Source organism: Danio rerio, chromosome 21 (genome assembly GCF_049306965.1).
Source record: "Danio rerio strain Tuebingen ecotype United States chromosome 21, GRCz12tu, whole genome shotgun sequence".
Lineage (NCBI taxonomy): Eukaryota > Metazoa > Chordata > Actinopteri > Cypriniformes > Danionidae > Danio > Danio rerio.
The window spans coordinates 20,834,021-20,849,041 of NC_133196.1; the positions used below are offsets into that span (position 1 = coordinate 20,834,021).

At 32.4% G+C, this 15,021-nt stretch overlaps 1 protein-coding gene across 11 annotated transcripts in view; it reads left to right on the forward strand.

The window, feature by feature from the left end:
- gzmk (granzyme K) overlaps positions 1 to 15,021 on the forward strand; it is a 34,130-nt gene that overhangs the window by 4,508 nt on the left and 14,601 nt on the right. For 3 of the 11 annotated variants that reach the window (XM_073935211.1, XM_073935213.1, XM_073935215.1), the window contains 2 exons: positions 11,564 to 11,651; positions 13,623 to 13,656. In XM_073935211.1, coding sequence (XP_073791312.1) covers positions 13,631 to 13,656 — 26 coding nt within the window. In that variant the 5' untranslated portion in view covers positions 11,564 to 11,651; positions 13,623 to 13,630. Of the gene's footprint in view, positions 1 to 7,890; positions 7,953 to 8,265; positions 8,445 to 8,600; positions 8,689 to 11,563; positions 11,652 to 13,622; positions 13,657 to 15,021 lie in introns of those variants that run through there. The other 8 variants (XM_073935208.1, XM_073935206.1, XM_073935216.1 and 5 more) reach the window with 5 other exon arrangements.

Below are 15,021 nucleotides of genomic sequence, written 5' to 3' on the forward strand. Positions count from 1 at the left end.
TGCTGTGAGGCGACAGCACTACCTACTGAGCCACTGCAACGCCCCTTTTCCTCAACAGTGAAAATGAAACTTTTTTTAACAGTTTGTTTTGGAAGCTAAGACTTACAGAATCTGACAAAAATAAATCAGAAAATAAACTAGAAACCCAGATAAATATATCGGAGGGAAAAAGTTATAACTATTATAGTTTCGGCTAACTTTTGTTTCCAAACAGTGTCCTTAGGGCAGAAAAGATGATGCAGATTTGCATATAAATGGGTTTGTTTGTGAAATCTTGCTTTCCCAATATGAATCGAGGTTTGCTTTATCTTGATTGACAGGCTGAAATATGATTCTCACACAGAGTTCAGTATTGATTTGATTCAACAGAATGTGTACTGTACACTCTAAAAAAAAATTCCGTAAAAAAACGGTAAAATGTACTGGCAGCTCATTACACAAATATTTTACCGTAAATTAAAAACGGAAAACTTCTGTTAATTAACAGTGTGTCAACATTAAAAAAACTAAAAAATATCCGTTTTTTGACAGTTTAACTACTGTAAAATAACCAACCATTTTATAGTAATTTAAGGGTTTTCTATATAAAAAAAACGGTTATTTTCTGTGTTTTTAAGGGTATACCAACAGTAAAAAAGCGGAAATATTCTGTGTTTTAATAGTATACCTTCTGTAAAAAAACAGACAGATTCTGTGTTTTAATAGTATACCTACTGTAAAAAGAGGAGTTTTTTTGGGTTTTAATACTATACCTACAGTGAAAAAATGAACAGATTCTTTGTTTTAATGGGATACCTACTGTAAAAAATAATTATTTTACTAATTTAATGCTCTTCAAGCAGCATAGAAATGGCAATTGGTAAGGACAAACATATACATATGGGAAATACACTATTAATGGTTTACAATAGTAAAACAAAACATTTATTCTATACTGTATGTGTAGAGAAGCAGTAAATAGTTTGTTATCTGTGAACTTGCAATGATTAGTACAAAAACAACTTTGCAATTAAAACAGATTTTTTAATGAATACAAATCATTTGAATTCCAAATAGCTAGTTATACACACAATAATACATATTGACATGTGAATCGCACCGTGAGAAGTCTTGGCAAATAATCTCATAGCAAATTAGTTTTAAATGTTAGCTTTAAGATAATTAAGGGCAAGTGGGCAAATTACAAGTACTTTACATTAAGAAACCAGGTTAACTGCAAGATGGCAGGAAACAGACGATACAACTGGGTCTTCTTCCTCTCTAATACTGATACTTCAATGGCTGTAAAACAAACAAACAAAAAAAAATATTACTAATGACTTTTCACTTACAACTGGGGTGATTCCTTGCATGTCAATAGTTCTGTTAATCATTGCCTCTACATTAATAGATGTTAGTAGTCGGTTTTGAATACAGCTACAAATGCTGTAATCTTGACTTAAGCACATTTATAATGTGCTTAATAATTGTGTTAACAAACTTTAATGATTGATTTTACATGACTATTTTTATAATAAAAAAAAAAAATATATATATATATATATTATATTGCATTATTTACAAAACTTCTCCCAGTTTGGTGGCCTAATCTAAAGTGAGGATTATTTATGATTTATAAATCCTTATAAACGACAGTTAAAGGCTCAGTATTAAATTAACAATAAATCATTACAGTCTTATCTAAAAAATGTAATTACTGTAAATATGAAACCTTGCTGAATAGCAGGAGTGCCAAAACATAAGATAAAACTGGATAAAACAACAATAAAATAATTTAATGATACATTACGATGCAACATTTCAGTGTTATTTAGCTAGGTTTAAACTGTACAGTAATTTTATTTTAGATAAGATTTATTTTTCATTTAATACAATAAAATGAATTTCATTCTTAGAATATAACTGAACCTTTAATTGTGATTTATAAGGGGATTTACAAAGCATAAACAATCCTCACTTTAGGCTACAAAACTGGATGAAGTTAACAAAAGCACTTATTAAAATAAGTATTGTATATACTTTATATACTTATTTTTTTATACTTTATATACAAGTATAACTATTACTATTCATTCATGCATTTTCCTTCAGCATAGTGTGTACTCGCACTATGTACAGTTGCCTTGAACCAGGCCGAAGCACGCTTGTCCTCCCTACCGTCTCCCCTGACGTCCCGCACTCACATTGCATTCGAGCCTGAGCACTCTTACATCATCGATGATGCCCCATTTAGTTTAAGAAGTGCTCTCTCTCAGCACAGTGGAGAATTCTTAAATTATTTTGTTTTAGTCGTTTGGGATGCAGTAACACGCAGTCAAATATTTTGCCGAACAGATCAGCCACTTTTGATGTTCATAAATTCCTTGTGCTGCAGGAATAGGAGGTTTGCTAAAGGGCGCAGCTGTGGTGCAGTAAAGGGTTTGCGTCTTTAATAATTAACGACAGTTTGCGTTCATTGAACAGTAATAGTGGTTAATTTATCCAAATCAAACCGTCCCTTGCAAACTGTCACAAAAGACACAAACCCCTCACTGCACAACAGCTGCACCTTTAGCAAACCTCCTAGTACCTGCAGCACGATGACTTTGATTGTTTATGAGCGTCAAAAGTAGCTGATCTGTTCGGCGAAATATTTGACTGCGTGTCACTGCATTTTAAACAACTAAAACGATATAACAATATAAAGAAATCTCCACTGTGCTGAGTGAGAGCACTTGTTAAACTGAACAGCACATTATCGATGACGTAAGCGTCGGGGAGACAAGCACGCTTCCAGTTTCAAGGTAACTCTGCATAGCATGAGTACGCCCTTGGAAACACCCATACACACTTATTTACAAACACACTCATACACTACAGCCAATTTAGTTAATCAATTTCCCTATAGCGCATGTCTTTGGACTGTCGGGAAAACCTGAGCACCCGGAGGAAACCCTCGGCAACACAGGGAAAACATGCAAACTCCATACAGAATTACCAACTGAGACCTTCTTGCTGTGAGGCGACAGTGCTAGCCACTGTGCTGCCCAACTATTACTATATGCCTGAATAATAAGATATTTAAATGTTAGTTTGAATAGTTTATTAACCATTTACTTAAACATTCTGAATGATTAGAAAAAAAATACACCATTAGAAAAAAAAATACACTATTCTTAAATCACTGGTTTGTAAATAATGCGATACTAAATTTAGAATGAAAAATTGATCATTAACAAAATATGAAAACAAAATAATTAAGCACATTATAGATGTGCTTATAAGTCAAAATTACAGCATTTGCAGCTGTAGTTATAAACTGTATACTAAGGTCTATTAATGTAGAGTCAATGCTTAACAGAACTTTTTGCTAATGCTTAATAAATTAATCAGTAGTGTTTAGTTATTATAAAGTGTTACCGGTGTGCTTAATTACCTTTAAATCTTCCAAGGATTCTGAAAGTCTTTCTGGTCTGACAGGAATCGAAGGAGTTTAGATGGTATGTTTCTGCTTGGTGCCCTTTTTTCTGCTTTGGACCTACTTTCTGGATAGTTACTCAGCATGCTCCTGTTGTAAATACAACAAACATGTATCACCTTACTTATCTTGTAAAAATGAAATAAACTTAAAAATGTAAAAACATACCTTCATATAAACTACAGAGTCAGGGCTGCTTCCTTAGGCTACATAATGTTTAGCACATAAGAGACTAAACATGTAGCTGACCACAATTAGGGGACAGCTCAATGATCTTGTTATTGTGGCTGTGGACTCTTCTTCTGAAAAAAAGAAAAGAAAAGTGAGTTGTGAGTTGGGTCTGGTACACGCCTACATGGAAAGAACCTATATAAACATATGGTTTAATATAGGTTTTTGATATATGTGACACATATACAATTGGCTGTTTTCCTATATTATAAGTACATATATGGGTACATATATGCACACCTATATGTTAAATTATTAATATTATTAATAATATTATAAATAATATAATTATTATGTAAAATTATTCAAATACATGTCTGCTACATAATTTAAAAGAAATTTTTAAAAAATTATTTACTTAATCAAATATTACAAGAAATAAATATAGTGCAGAAACAAAAATAAGGCAAAAAACAACAATAAAGGAAAGAAAACAAAATAAAAAGAACAACAAACCATTTTGTTATACTTTTTCTTCTTTTCCACTATATTTATGCAAGAAAGAATTGACCTTGCAAATGTTTCAGGAAAACGTGTAGACATCATAGCTTTCCATCTCCTCTCACTTATTTGCCATAGTTAAATTCCATAACATGCCAATTACATGTGATACCAAATTCAAGTGGCACATTCATAAGTTTTTTGCATTTTTAAAAATGAGTTCTTTTCCAGATAGCAGACCTAAGTTAAATTAACATTGAAATGTTAAAACATCAATCAAACTATCATTGAAACAATGTTAAAAGTCATCACTGATTTTTAGGCAGTTTTCCACCCTGAAATAATGTTAATTCTATGATGATAAATAGACAAAACTGTCCCAAAACCAGCATTTATTCAACCAAAATTAAATCATTTTTTACAATGAACCCAACATTAAATAAAATGTTAAATCAACCACACTATCATACAATTAATGTTAAAATTTAAAGTAGATTTTTAGCCAGTTTTGCATCCTGAAAAAATTTTATTACAATCACGATAAATAGATTAAACAGTCACAAAATCAGCATGAATGCCTGGCTCACCATCAAGATGCCTACATTGATAATGTCTTTCTCATCATCAGGTGGCTAAGAGAGAAAAGAAAAGAGATTCAGCAGTGGACCAGTTATTTCCTTATCATTTTAAACAGACATAACCAAAATAAAGAACTTGTAACATTTTAAATGTTGTAAAAATAAATAATAATAATAATAAATAACTGCTTTGTTCATTTAACAGATTACAGTTGCAGCTTAAAAACCCCCAGATAAAACACCCACATCAACCCAGTACTTTTAGTTTGAATACATGTTAACAAAATTTCAAAATTACTGAAGCAAAATGTGTTCCTGTAAACACTTAGTAAAAATATAGGTACAGGTAATTGGTTTTTCCAAATAATAAAAATAAAAGCACTAATATCAAACAAAAACCCTGAACATTTTACCTCTTAAACTTTGCAGTTTACTGTCATCCCCTGTATGAAGTACAGATGGTCCAGCACAACTGCCTGAGTTCTGAAAGAGCAAACACATATTTTTTTGTATTATTTATAAAAATGCAGTACTGACCAGTCAGCATCAATTTCTACACCAACACACCTACAACAAAAATAACACTCATTCAGTTTGAAACATGCAACATGTAGTCTACTGTTATACTTTACAAACTTTGTGAATAATAAAAAAATGAAAACATTTAAAACCCCAGGTGTATTTTATTTAATTTGTCTATATCAATTGAAATTTAGTTTGGATTGAACGTAAGATTTAAGATTTTTATTTAGATTGCTGTGAAAATGTACCTGTACCTTGTACTTATAACCAAAATGACAGAACCTGGAAGTGAACAAAGCAAAATATCAGTGAACCTTATATATACACAAAACACTCAAAATCAAACAGAAAAAACGCTGAACATTTTACCTCTTAAACTTCAAAGTTTACCGTCATCTCCTGTATAAGGTACAGAAGGTCCAGCACAACTGCCTGAGTTCTGAAAGAGCAAACACATTCTTGGTAAAATTACAATAGATGCAATGCTAAATATAAATCATTGTTTATTTTTTTGGTTAAAAAATGCAGTACTGACCAGTCAGCATCAATTTTTACACCAACACACCTACAACAAAAATAACACTCATTCAGTTTGAAACATGCAGCATATAGTCTACTTTTAAATTTTACAAACTTTGTAAATAAAAATATGAAAACATTTAAAATCCCAGGTGTATTTTATTTAATCTGTCCATATTAATTCAAATTCAGTTTGGATTGAATTTAAGATTTTAATTTAGATTGCTGTGAAAATGTACATGTACCTTGTACTTATAACCAAAATGACAGCATAAACATACAGCAAATCTTATATCCTATATCAGTGAACCTTATATCTACAAAACACTCAAAATCAAACAGAAAAACCCTGAATATTTTACCTCTTAAACTTGAAAGTTTACTGTCATCTCCTGTATAAAGTACAGAAGGTCCAGCACAACTGCCTGAGTTCTGAAAGAGCAAACACATTCTTGGTAAAATGACAATACATGCAACGCTAAATATAAATCATTATTTTTATGGTTAAAAATGCAGTACTAACCAGTCAGCATCAATTTTTACACCAACACACCTACAACAAAAATAACACATTCAGTTTGAGACAGTATACATTTAAACTTCACAAACGTCGTGAATAATAAAAAAATGAAAACATTTAAAATCCCATGTGTATTTTATTTCATTTGTCCATATCAATTCAAATTGAGTTTGGATTGAATCTAAGAATTTACCTGTACCATGTACTTAAAACCAAAATGAAAGAACCTGGAAGTCAACAAAACAAAATATCAGTGAACATTATATGTGCAAAACACTCAAGACTCAAAATCTACATAAAAAGATTTCACTTGTGATAACACCATGTGTAGTTGACTCTATTATCAAGGCTTCATTAAAATAAAACTCCTGATCTCCTAATAGTAATGAAATTATTATTTGCTATAATGATTCTAACTGACAGTTAGTCTGAAGAATTTTAAGACTGTGGAAGAACAGCTCATCTTTATATCTTCATAATAGCAGCTGTTGAGGTTCTTAAAAGTGAACTTGGCTAAATCTGCAAGTTGACAAGACGTTCATAAGTATAATATCCATGACAGTTCAACTCGACTACAACAAACATTTAATTGTGTGCTTTAAGGTACACGTTGTATTTGAGGCCTAAAACGCATGACAGTGTAAACACTATATAAAATTTTAAATGTCACACACTTACTGTATCACTCTGTTATCTCTGTACACACAAACACACGTCGCGAAATGCGGAAGCTTTTTTTTCGTTCCATTTGGCGAGCGTTATTAAATTCCATAACACTCTCATCAGTTCTTCCTTCTTATTTGCGTCTAATACCCCAGTTTGTCACGCGGGATGAATGAATGTTCATAAGTTAAAGTGAAACTGCCGAACTGCAGTTAAAGTCAGGCATCCTGCTGATTTGATTCAGAGGGGCACTTGTTTGTCAGACGGCTCACCGGTCAGGTATACATCCGCGCTAAACTACCAAAGTATGAAAGTCACCCAGCTCCAAACCCAACGTTGAGAATAGATTAACGGCGATATATATATATTTTATCGCGCGATAAAAGTCTCGCGTTAACGCAGCACGTTAATGCTGATAAGGGCCCACCAATAATAATAACTTTATGAGTGTGTATTTCCCCTCATACTGATTTACACAATGCCTCAAATTCACGCGGGTCTAACTTATACTTAAAAACCAGCAAAGCTGTTCCACTGAATCTCGGTCACACAGCCTTAATACGTCGGTCAAACCAAAGCTAACATTTGATAACGTCAGTAAAAATATGAAATTAGTTATTAATATGCAAACAAACACAGACGGTCAGGTGTTACGAGCGTTTGAAACACGTTAACGTTAGGGTTCATTAAAGTAACGTTAACCAGTCATCGATATACACCTTCAGCACTATATATCAACCAAACTACACAGTGTCACAAACTTTGAATGCTATCCCTTGTTCAATGCACTGTACAAAGAAAACATTTATATTTCTATTAAATAATTAACATACCTTTTACACTCTCACAGACAAGCTGACGTTTTACCGTTAATCCAGTCAGACTCACGCAGGTGCAGAGGGAGTGAGTGGGTGATTGGGACGTCACATCACTTCCCGCGCACGGCAGTTTAGAAAAATACGGACAAACAACTGTAAATGAACAGATATCATATTTACTGATGAGGAAAACGCATAAAAAGGTACAAATTCATTAGATAAATGCTTGTTTAAATTACATTTAACCACTCATAGCTCAGTTTGATCTTAATGATATAAAGTCTGATCTTATTAACAATATTAAACGTAATTCACTGCTGTACTTTCCATGGCCGCTTCAGACAAGACAAAAATAATTTTAAATAACGATACAAATGTAATAAAGCAGTATTTTAACTAAAATATTGTTATATGTTTTATTAATCGTAAGTTACTTACCAGGGAAAAAACAGAGGAAGAAATATGGCCCGGTGTCCATCAAACGCTGCCTGAGCTGCGATCCCCTTCCCATAATGCAATTCGAAAATGTATATAAACGGAAAAACACCCGTAATACGTGTATACGGAAAAAATCCGTTAAAATATACAGTCATTTAACTGTTATTTTACAGATTTTTTTTACAGTGTATGTTTTTACTCAATGACAGATGATACATGCTTGTGGGATTAATCATTTGCTTCTGGATAAGCGGGTGGTAATATATGCTATAATTGTGTTATTACAGTGTTAATAGTTAGTTTTTTTTAATAGTAATAATAAACAAATGACAGACCAGTAATCTAAATGATTAATGCTAATCAGAGCTATTCCACTGCATGGTTTCTGTCTCGTGCTCTTGTCCATTCTCAAGTAATGGGAATGCGCTTCATACAGCAGTCCACCTGGCAAAACAGTTTCTTGGCAACCATGTTACGTCAAGTATTGTCACAACTTCAAAGGTCAGCTGAAATCAGACTGTTCATAACATAGAAGAGCTCAATTTCTGGCTTCTGTGCCATTGGCAGATTACAACTTCAACTGAGAAAATGAGGAGTGTAAGCTCCAGAAATTGGATAAAAGAAATTGAATTGGAATATACCCCTATACTCCTATATATATATATACCGGTCAAAAGTTTGGGGTCAGTAAAATTTTTCACATTTTTCGAAATAAGCTTCTCCTACTCACCAGAACTGCATTAATCTAAAATATAGTACACATTGTCAAATTGTGAAATGTTATTGCACCATGAAATAACTTTTAAAATTAGTTTATAATTTAATTTAACAATTTATTCCAGCTATTTTAAAGATGAATTTTCAGCTTCATTACTCCAGTCTTCAGTCACATGATCCTTCAGAAATCACTCTATTATTATTACTATTATTATTAGTAGTAGTAGTAGTAGTTGTAGTGGTAATAGTAATAATAATAAAAGCAATAATGACTGGAGCAATAATTTTATTTGAAATTATTTGAAAGCAATTATTTAAAATGATGATTAATATTTAACAATTTGTTTTACATTTAATTGGAATTTTTACATTTAATAAATGTCTTAATAAACTTAATAATCTTCTTTAAAAATGAAAAATTTAAAAATCTGACCCCACACTATTGATCAGCAGTGTGTATATGTATGACCCTGGACCACAAGATCAATAAATGTACTTTTTTTATTGATGTTCATAAATCATTTTTCATTCATAAATTTTCAAAGACCATTTAAGGTAAAAATTATTAGCCCCTTTAAGCTATTTTATTTTTTATTTTTTTCGATAGTCTACAGAACAAACCATCATTGTACAATAACTTGCTTAATTACCCTAACCTGCCTAGTTAATTTAATTAACATAGTTAAGCCTTTAAATATCACTTTAAGCTATATAGAAGTAAAAAAATATCTAGTCAAATATTATTTACTGTCATCATGGCAAAGATAAAATAATAGTTAGTGAAACTATTATGTTTGGAAATGCGTTGAAAAAAAAAAAACTTCTCTTTGTTAAACAGAAATTGGGGGAAAAAGTAAACAGGGGGGCTGATACTTCTGACTTCAACTGTACATGATGTACACTATTGGGTGTTATTTTTTCATAAAAAACATCTATAAATAAAGTTAAAAAAATCTATGGAAAGCAAATTTCAGATAACCTATAAGTCAATAAAAAATGTACATCATGTATGACTGTGTGTACTGAACATATAAATTGTGATAACTGCAATTTAAAATACTATTTTGTGTAAAGAAAAATACAAAATTAAACCTTATATAACCAAAACAACTAAAACCTGATTAACTTTTATTGAAACAGTTTAAAATTAAATAAGTTAAAGTAACAAAAAACATTTGTTGACTTATCATATCACTTTTTACAGTGTAAATAAAGTGCTTGAATGCACACTACTAATCAAGAATTAAGCGATTAATTTAAATTATGATAGGAAATCTATAACATTTCTTTGTGGAATATGAACTTTGCTTAATGTTCAAATGATTTTTGGCATAAAAGAAAAATCTAAATTTGAACCGTTTACTGTGTAGTGTTTGCCTATTCTATTCTATTCTATTCTATTCTATTCTATTCTATTCTATTCTATTCTATTCTATTCTATTCTATTCTTTTTCATCAGCTCAGTCACTTTATTCATCCGGGGTCAACACAGCGGAATGAACTGCCAACTTATAAAGCATATGTTTTACACAGTAGATGCCCTTTCAGCTGCAACCCAGTACTAGGAAACATCAAATTTAGTTTAGTTCGTCTGTACAGCATTCCTTTGGACTGTGGGGGAAACCAGAGAACCCAGAGGAAACACATCTGCTGCGTAAAAAGTATGCTGAAGAAGTTGGCGGTTCAATCCATTGTGGCAATCTCTAAAATAAAGACTAAGCTGAAGGACAAATGAATGAATGTTTGTTTGTCTGTCTTTCTGTCCGTACGTCTGTCCGTCCATCCGTCCATCTATGAAGTATATCTATATGGATACAGGTCAACTCATAAACCAATCAAAGCTGTTGTAACCAATGTAACCTATGCAAGGCTGTTATAATTTGTTTGTTTGAGCAATTACTGTTTAATTACCGTATTAGATGAGGTAAACATTTTATTTTCTACCCTCAATCTGGATGGATTACTCATTCACATTAAGTGACAATGAAAATAAACCCTGACCAATCTAATTGTTGATTAAATCAACTTGAAATTGGTACAAATGCTCATTATTTTGAAGTTATTGACTCAAGCACTTCTCAAACATTGCTCTTGGCAAGACTTCTATTAATCTGAGTGCATATGAGCACATCCGGCGATCAATCATTAATTAAGTCTCCGCAGCAGCTTGTTTTTTTATGTTTGTTTGTTTTTTTATTTGCGCTCATATGCATAATTCATCAACAGATTTCCCTACAGGATTCAGACAGGGGGACATGAACAACATCCTCGCTCCGTCAGATCATTCCCTCTGTCCCTTTTTTAACACTACTGTACATTCACACTGTCACATCTCACGAGATTGTTTTTTTGTTGTGTAGAGTTGAAACACAGGTCACGCAGTTCAGGTGTCAGTCTTGACGTCACTCGATACAAGAAAACCAAAATGAACATCGACTGCTGAATATTTCATTAAACACGGCAAGCTCAAATGGAGTGAGAACGAAACTCAAATGTCATTCTGCACGACGGAGCATCCTGATTTATTATGAGCCGTTGTTGTGCTCAAGAAAGCATTATCTTGTTTACCGTTTGAATGTGTGCAGAATGTACAGTACCCTGTATGTGTGAAATGGCTGTTTAATGCTTAAATTGTGTTAATTTATGCATGTTATTTCAGAGACCATATGTGAAAGCAGCTGGTTTCAAGGAAGCTCATGATGAAGATCCATGCATTTGTTTAACATCCTCTTTGGGCTCTTGGAAAGGTAAGATGAGAGCAAAATTAATTATTTAAATGTATGAAAAGGTTAAGGAAGTTCCAGTGTTTTCTAAATATTCACGTTATGTTTTTGTCACATGGATTTGTCAAGTATAAGTCAAGTAATTACATGATTTAACGGTTAATTAATCTACGCACCATGCATTTTAAATTTAGTTGATAAATTGTGATAGATTACAAATAAAATGTAAACTTGTTAACAGTTTAAGTATGAAAAGCAATGTAAAATATGGCTTTAGAAAGAAATGTATACACTCACCGGCCACTTTATTAGGCACACCTGCTTGTTAACGTAAATGTCTAATCAGCCAATCACAAGGCAGTAACTCAATGCATTTAGGCATGTAGACAAGGTCAAGACAATCTGCTGCAGTTCAAACCAAGTGTCAGAATGGGGAAGAAAGGTAATTAAAGTGACTGATCGTGGCATGGTGTCAGACGGGCTGGTCTGAGTATTTAAGAAACTGCTGATCTGCTGGGATTTTCACGCACAACCATCTCTAGGATTTACAGAGAATGGTCTAAAAAAGAGAAAATATCCAGTGAGCGGAAGTTCTGTGGGCGCAGCCAACAAATTTGCAGCAAGTGCATGATGATAAGGCAATTATGAAGGAAAAAGGAGTAGTAATTAGTACCGCAACCCGTTAGTAAAGCATACCTAATAAAGTGGCTGGTGAGTGTACATTCAGCATTGAATTTATGACAAACAAGCTTTTAAGTTACAAAAGTTGTTTTTTTTCCAGAAGTTGCATCTAAATTGGTATTTTGAGAAATTTATACACATCTGAAATGTCACAAAGGTGATTTTTGAGTGAAAAGTCCTGTCATTATTTAGTTATTTTAAAGAGATTCCTCCGTTTGTTTTCATAATCCTTTGTAGAATCAAGTCAAGGTACAACAAGAGCCAAATTAAATGTTTGATAAGGTCATACAAGCTTTGTGTAACAGGAGAATCTTTAACATTTCCTAAATATGCATGTTTTGTTTTTGCCACACAGTATTGACAAGCAACTCAATATTCATTTATTCATTCATTCATTCATTCATTCATTCATTCATTCATTCATTCATTCATTCATTCATTCAATCAATCTTTAATTTTTCTTCAGCTTAGTCCCTTTAATGATCAGGGGTCGCCAGAGCGGATTAAACCGCCAACTTATCCAACACTTGTTTTAAACTGCTAAAAGTAGACATTGCTAAAAGTAGCTTTAGAAAGAAATATTTGGGTCTAACATAAAGTTTATTACTCACAAACTTTTTGAGAAGTACTTTTTATGTACTTTAAACAGATCTTCGTACTTGCTTTGATTTTTCTTCTTGTTCTTGTTTATTTATTGTTTATTTTTAACATTTTATATTAAGACTATTAGTTAATGTAAGTTAACACATTAACTAATTTAAGCAAACAATTAACAATATATTCACTACAGTATTTATTCATATTTGTTCTTGTTTGTTAATGGAAATATAATTATGTAAATAAAATATTATGGTGCATTAACTAATAACAATCATGAATTTAGATTTTATAGTAGTGTTCATTAATAGTTCATGTTAGAAAATAAATTAACTATAATGAATCCGTATTGCAAAGTGTGAACATTATTATTAATAATATTATTATTATTCATTATTTAATTTATCATTAATTTATTTTGAAGTAGAGATTGTTTTTTTTCAAGTCAAATTAAGGCAAGACCAAAAAAAAAAAGTGGAAAAATGGAAGCGGGGAAAGTGGAAACTAAATTAAAAGTGTGAAAAGGTCATGCAAGTTTTATTGTAACTCCGGTCTTTTAGACAATACTAAGATATGCAAAAGTGATACTTTTTGTCACATACAATTGTTCAGTCATCCGAATATTCCCAAAACAAAAAGCCTTGCAGTTGTTAGTTGAAATTAGGTTTGATTTCATGCGTTGTCGTGAGGAATAATTGGCTTTGTTGTTTGCTGCAGGCTGACTGATGGATGAGTCAGAAACTTGTCACAGGTATCTGCTCCTACTGTGTCTATTTTTTTTTCTTTTAGGCAATTGATACACCGCCATGTCATTGTATTTCCTCAGGGGAACCAATTTTTATGCCATGTAAAGAAAGCAAAGGTTTTGCTGGATCTACAGTACATCGGGGGTCACATATTAACACCTGCTCTCAACTGTACTTGTTTAGCAAATGAGCAAATCTGATATGAGGCTCGCTGGGACGTGTCTGAATCACTTTGGTTGACTATAAGCAGAACTGACAGAACTTTAGTAAACACTAATGACATACTGTTTTTAAAACTGTGGAAATGAAGTTGCTGTGACATTCTTTTTATATTTAGCATTTCTGTCTTGCATTTTTTTTAACACAAAACAATTGATTGGCTCTTGCTCTGCACATTTTCTGTATTTTCTGTATTCAAAAAGTTCTACACTGATTTGAACTAGCTGTGTTGAATGATTCCGTTATTCATTCATTCATTTTCCTTCGGCTTAGTCCCTTATTTTTCAGGGGTCACCACAGCGGAATGAACCACCAATTATTCAGGCATATGTTTTACACTGCAGATGCCCTTCCAGCCACAACCCAATACTGGAAACAATTCATTTATTCATTCATTTATTCATTCATTCAATTCGTTTTCTTTTCTGCTTAGTCCCTTCATTAATCAGGGGTCGCCACAGTGGAATGAACCGCCAACTCATCCAGCATATGTTTTTACGCAGTGAATGCCCTTCCCAGTACTGGGAAACACCCTTATTACTCTACATACACTATAGCCAATTTAGCTTATTCAATTTACCTATACCGCATGTCTTTGGAAACCGGAACACCTAAAGGAAACCTACGCAAATGTGGAGAATATGCAACTCCATGCAGATGTGCCAACTGACCCATCCAGGACTCGGACCAGTGAAATTCTTGCTGTGAGGTGACAGTGCTAACCACTAAGCCACCGTGTCGGCAAAACTGCTTCTTCATAATTTTCTTTTTAGTTCTGCAAAAGTAATTTATTCATACATGTTTGAAATGATACAATGGTCTATTGTTTTATTTGTTTCCATCTATTTTAAGCTCATGCATATATGAAATTAGTTTGTCCAATTCAATAAGCCTCTCAATAAGAAACTTAAAGCTTCCAGTAGATGGAGGTAAATATCTAATGAGTGAGTCACTGAGTCATCTATTCTATTCAGCATTCTATTATACTCTCTCTCTCTCTCTCTCTCTCTCTCTCTCTCTCTCTCTTAATTCAATTAAATGCAATTCAAAAGAGCTTTAATGGAATGAGTTTTCAAGTATCGCCAAATCATTACAGATTACATAAAGTATATTACTGTACATAAAGTGATTAATATAATACATACATATAT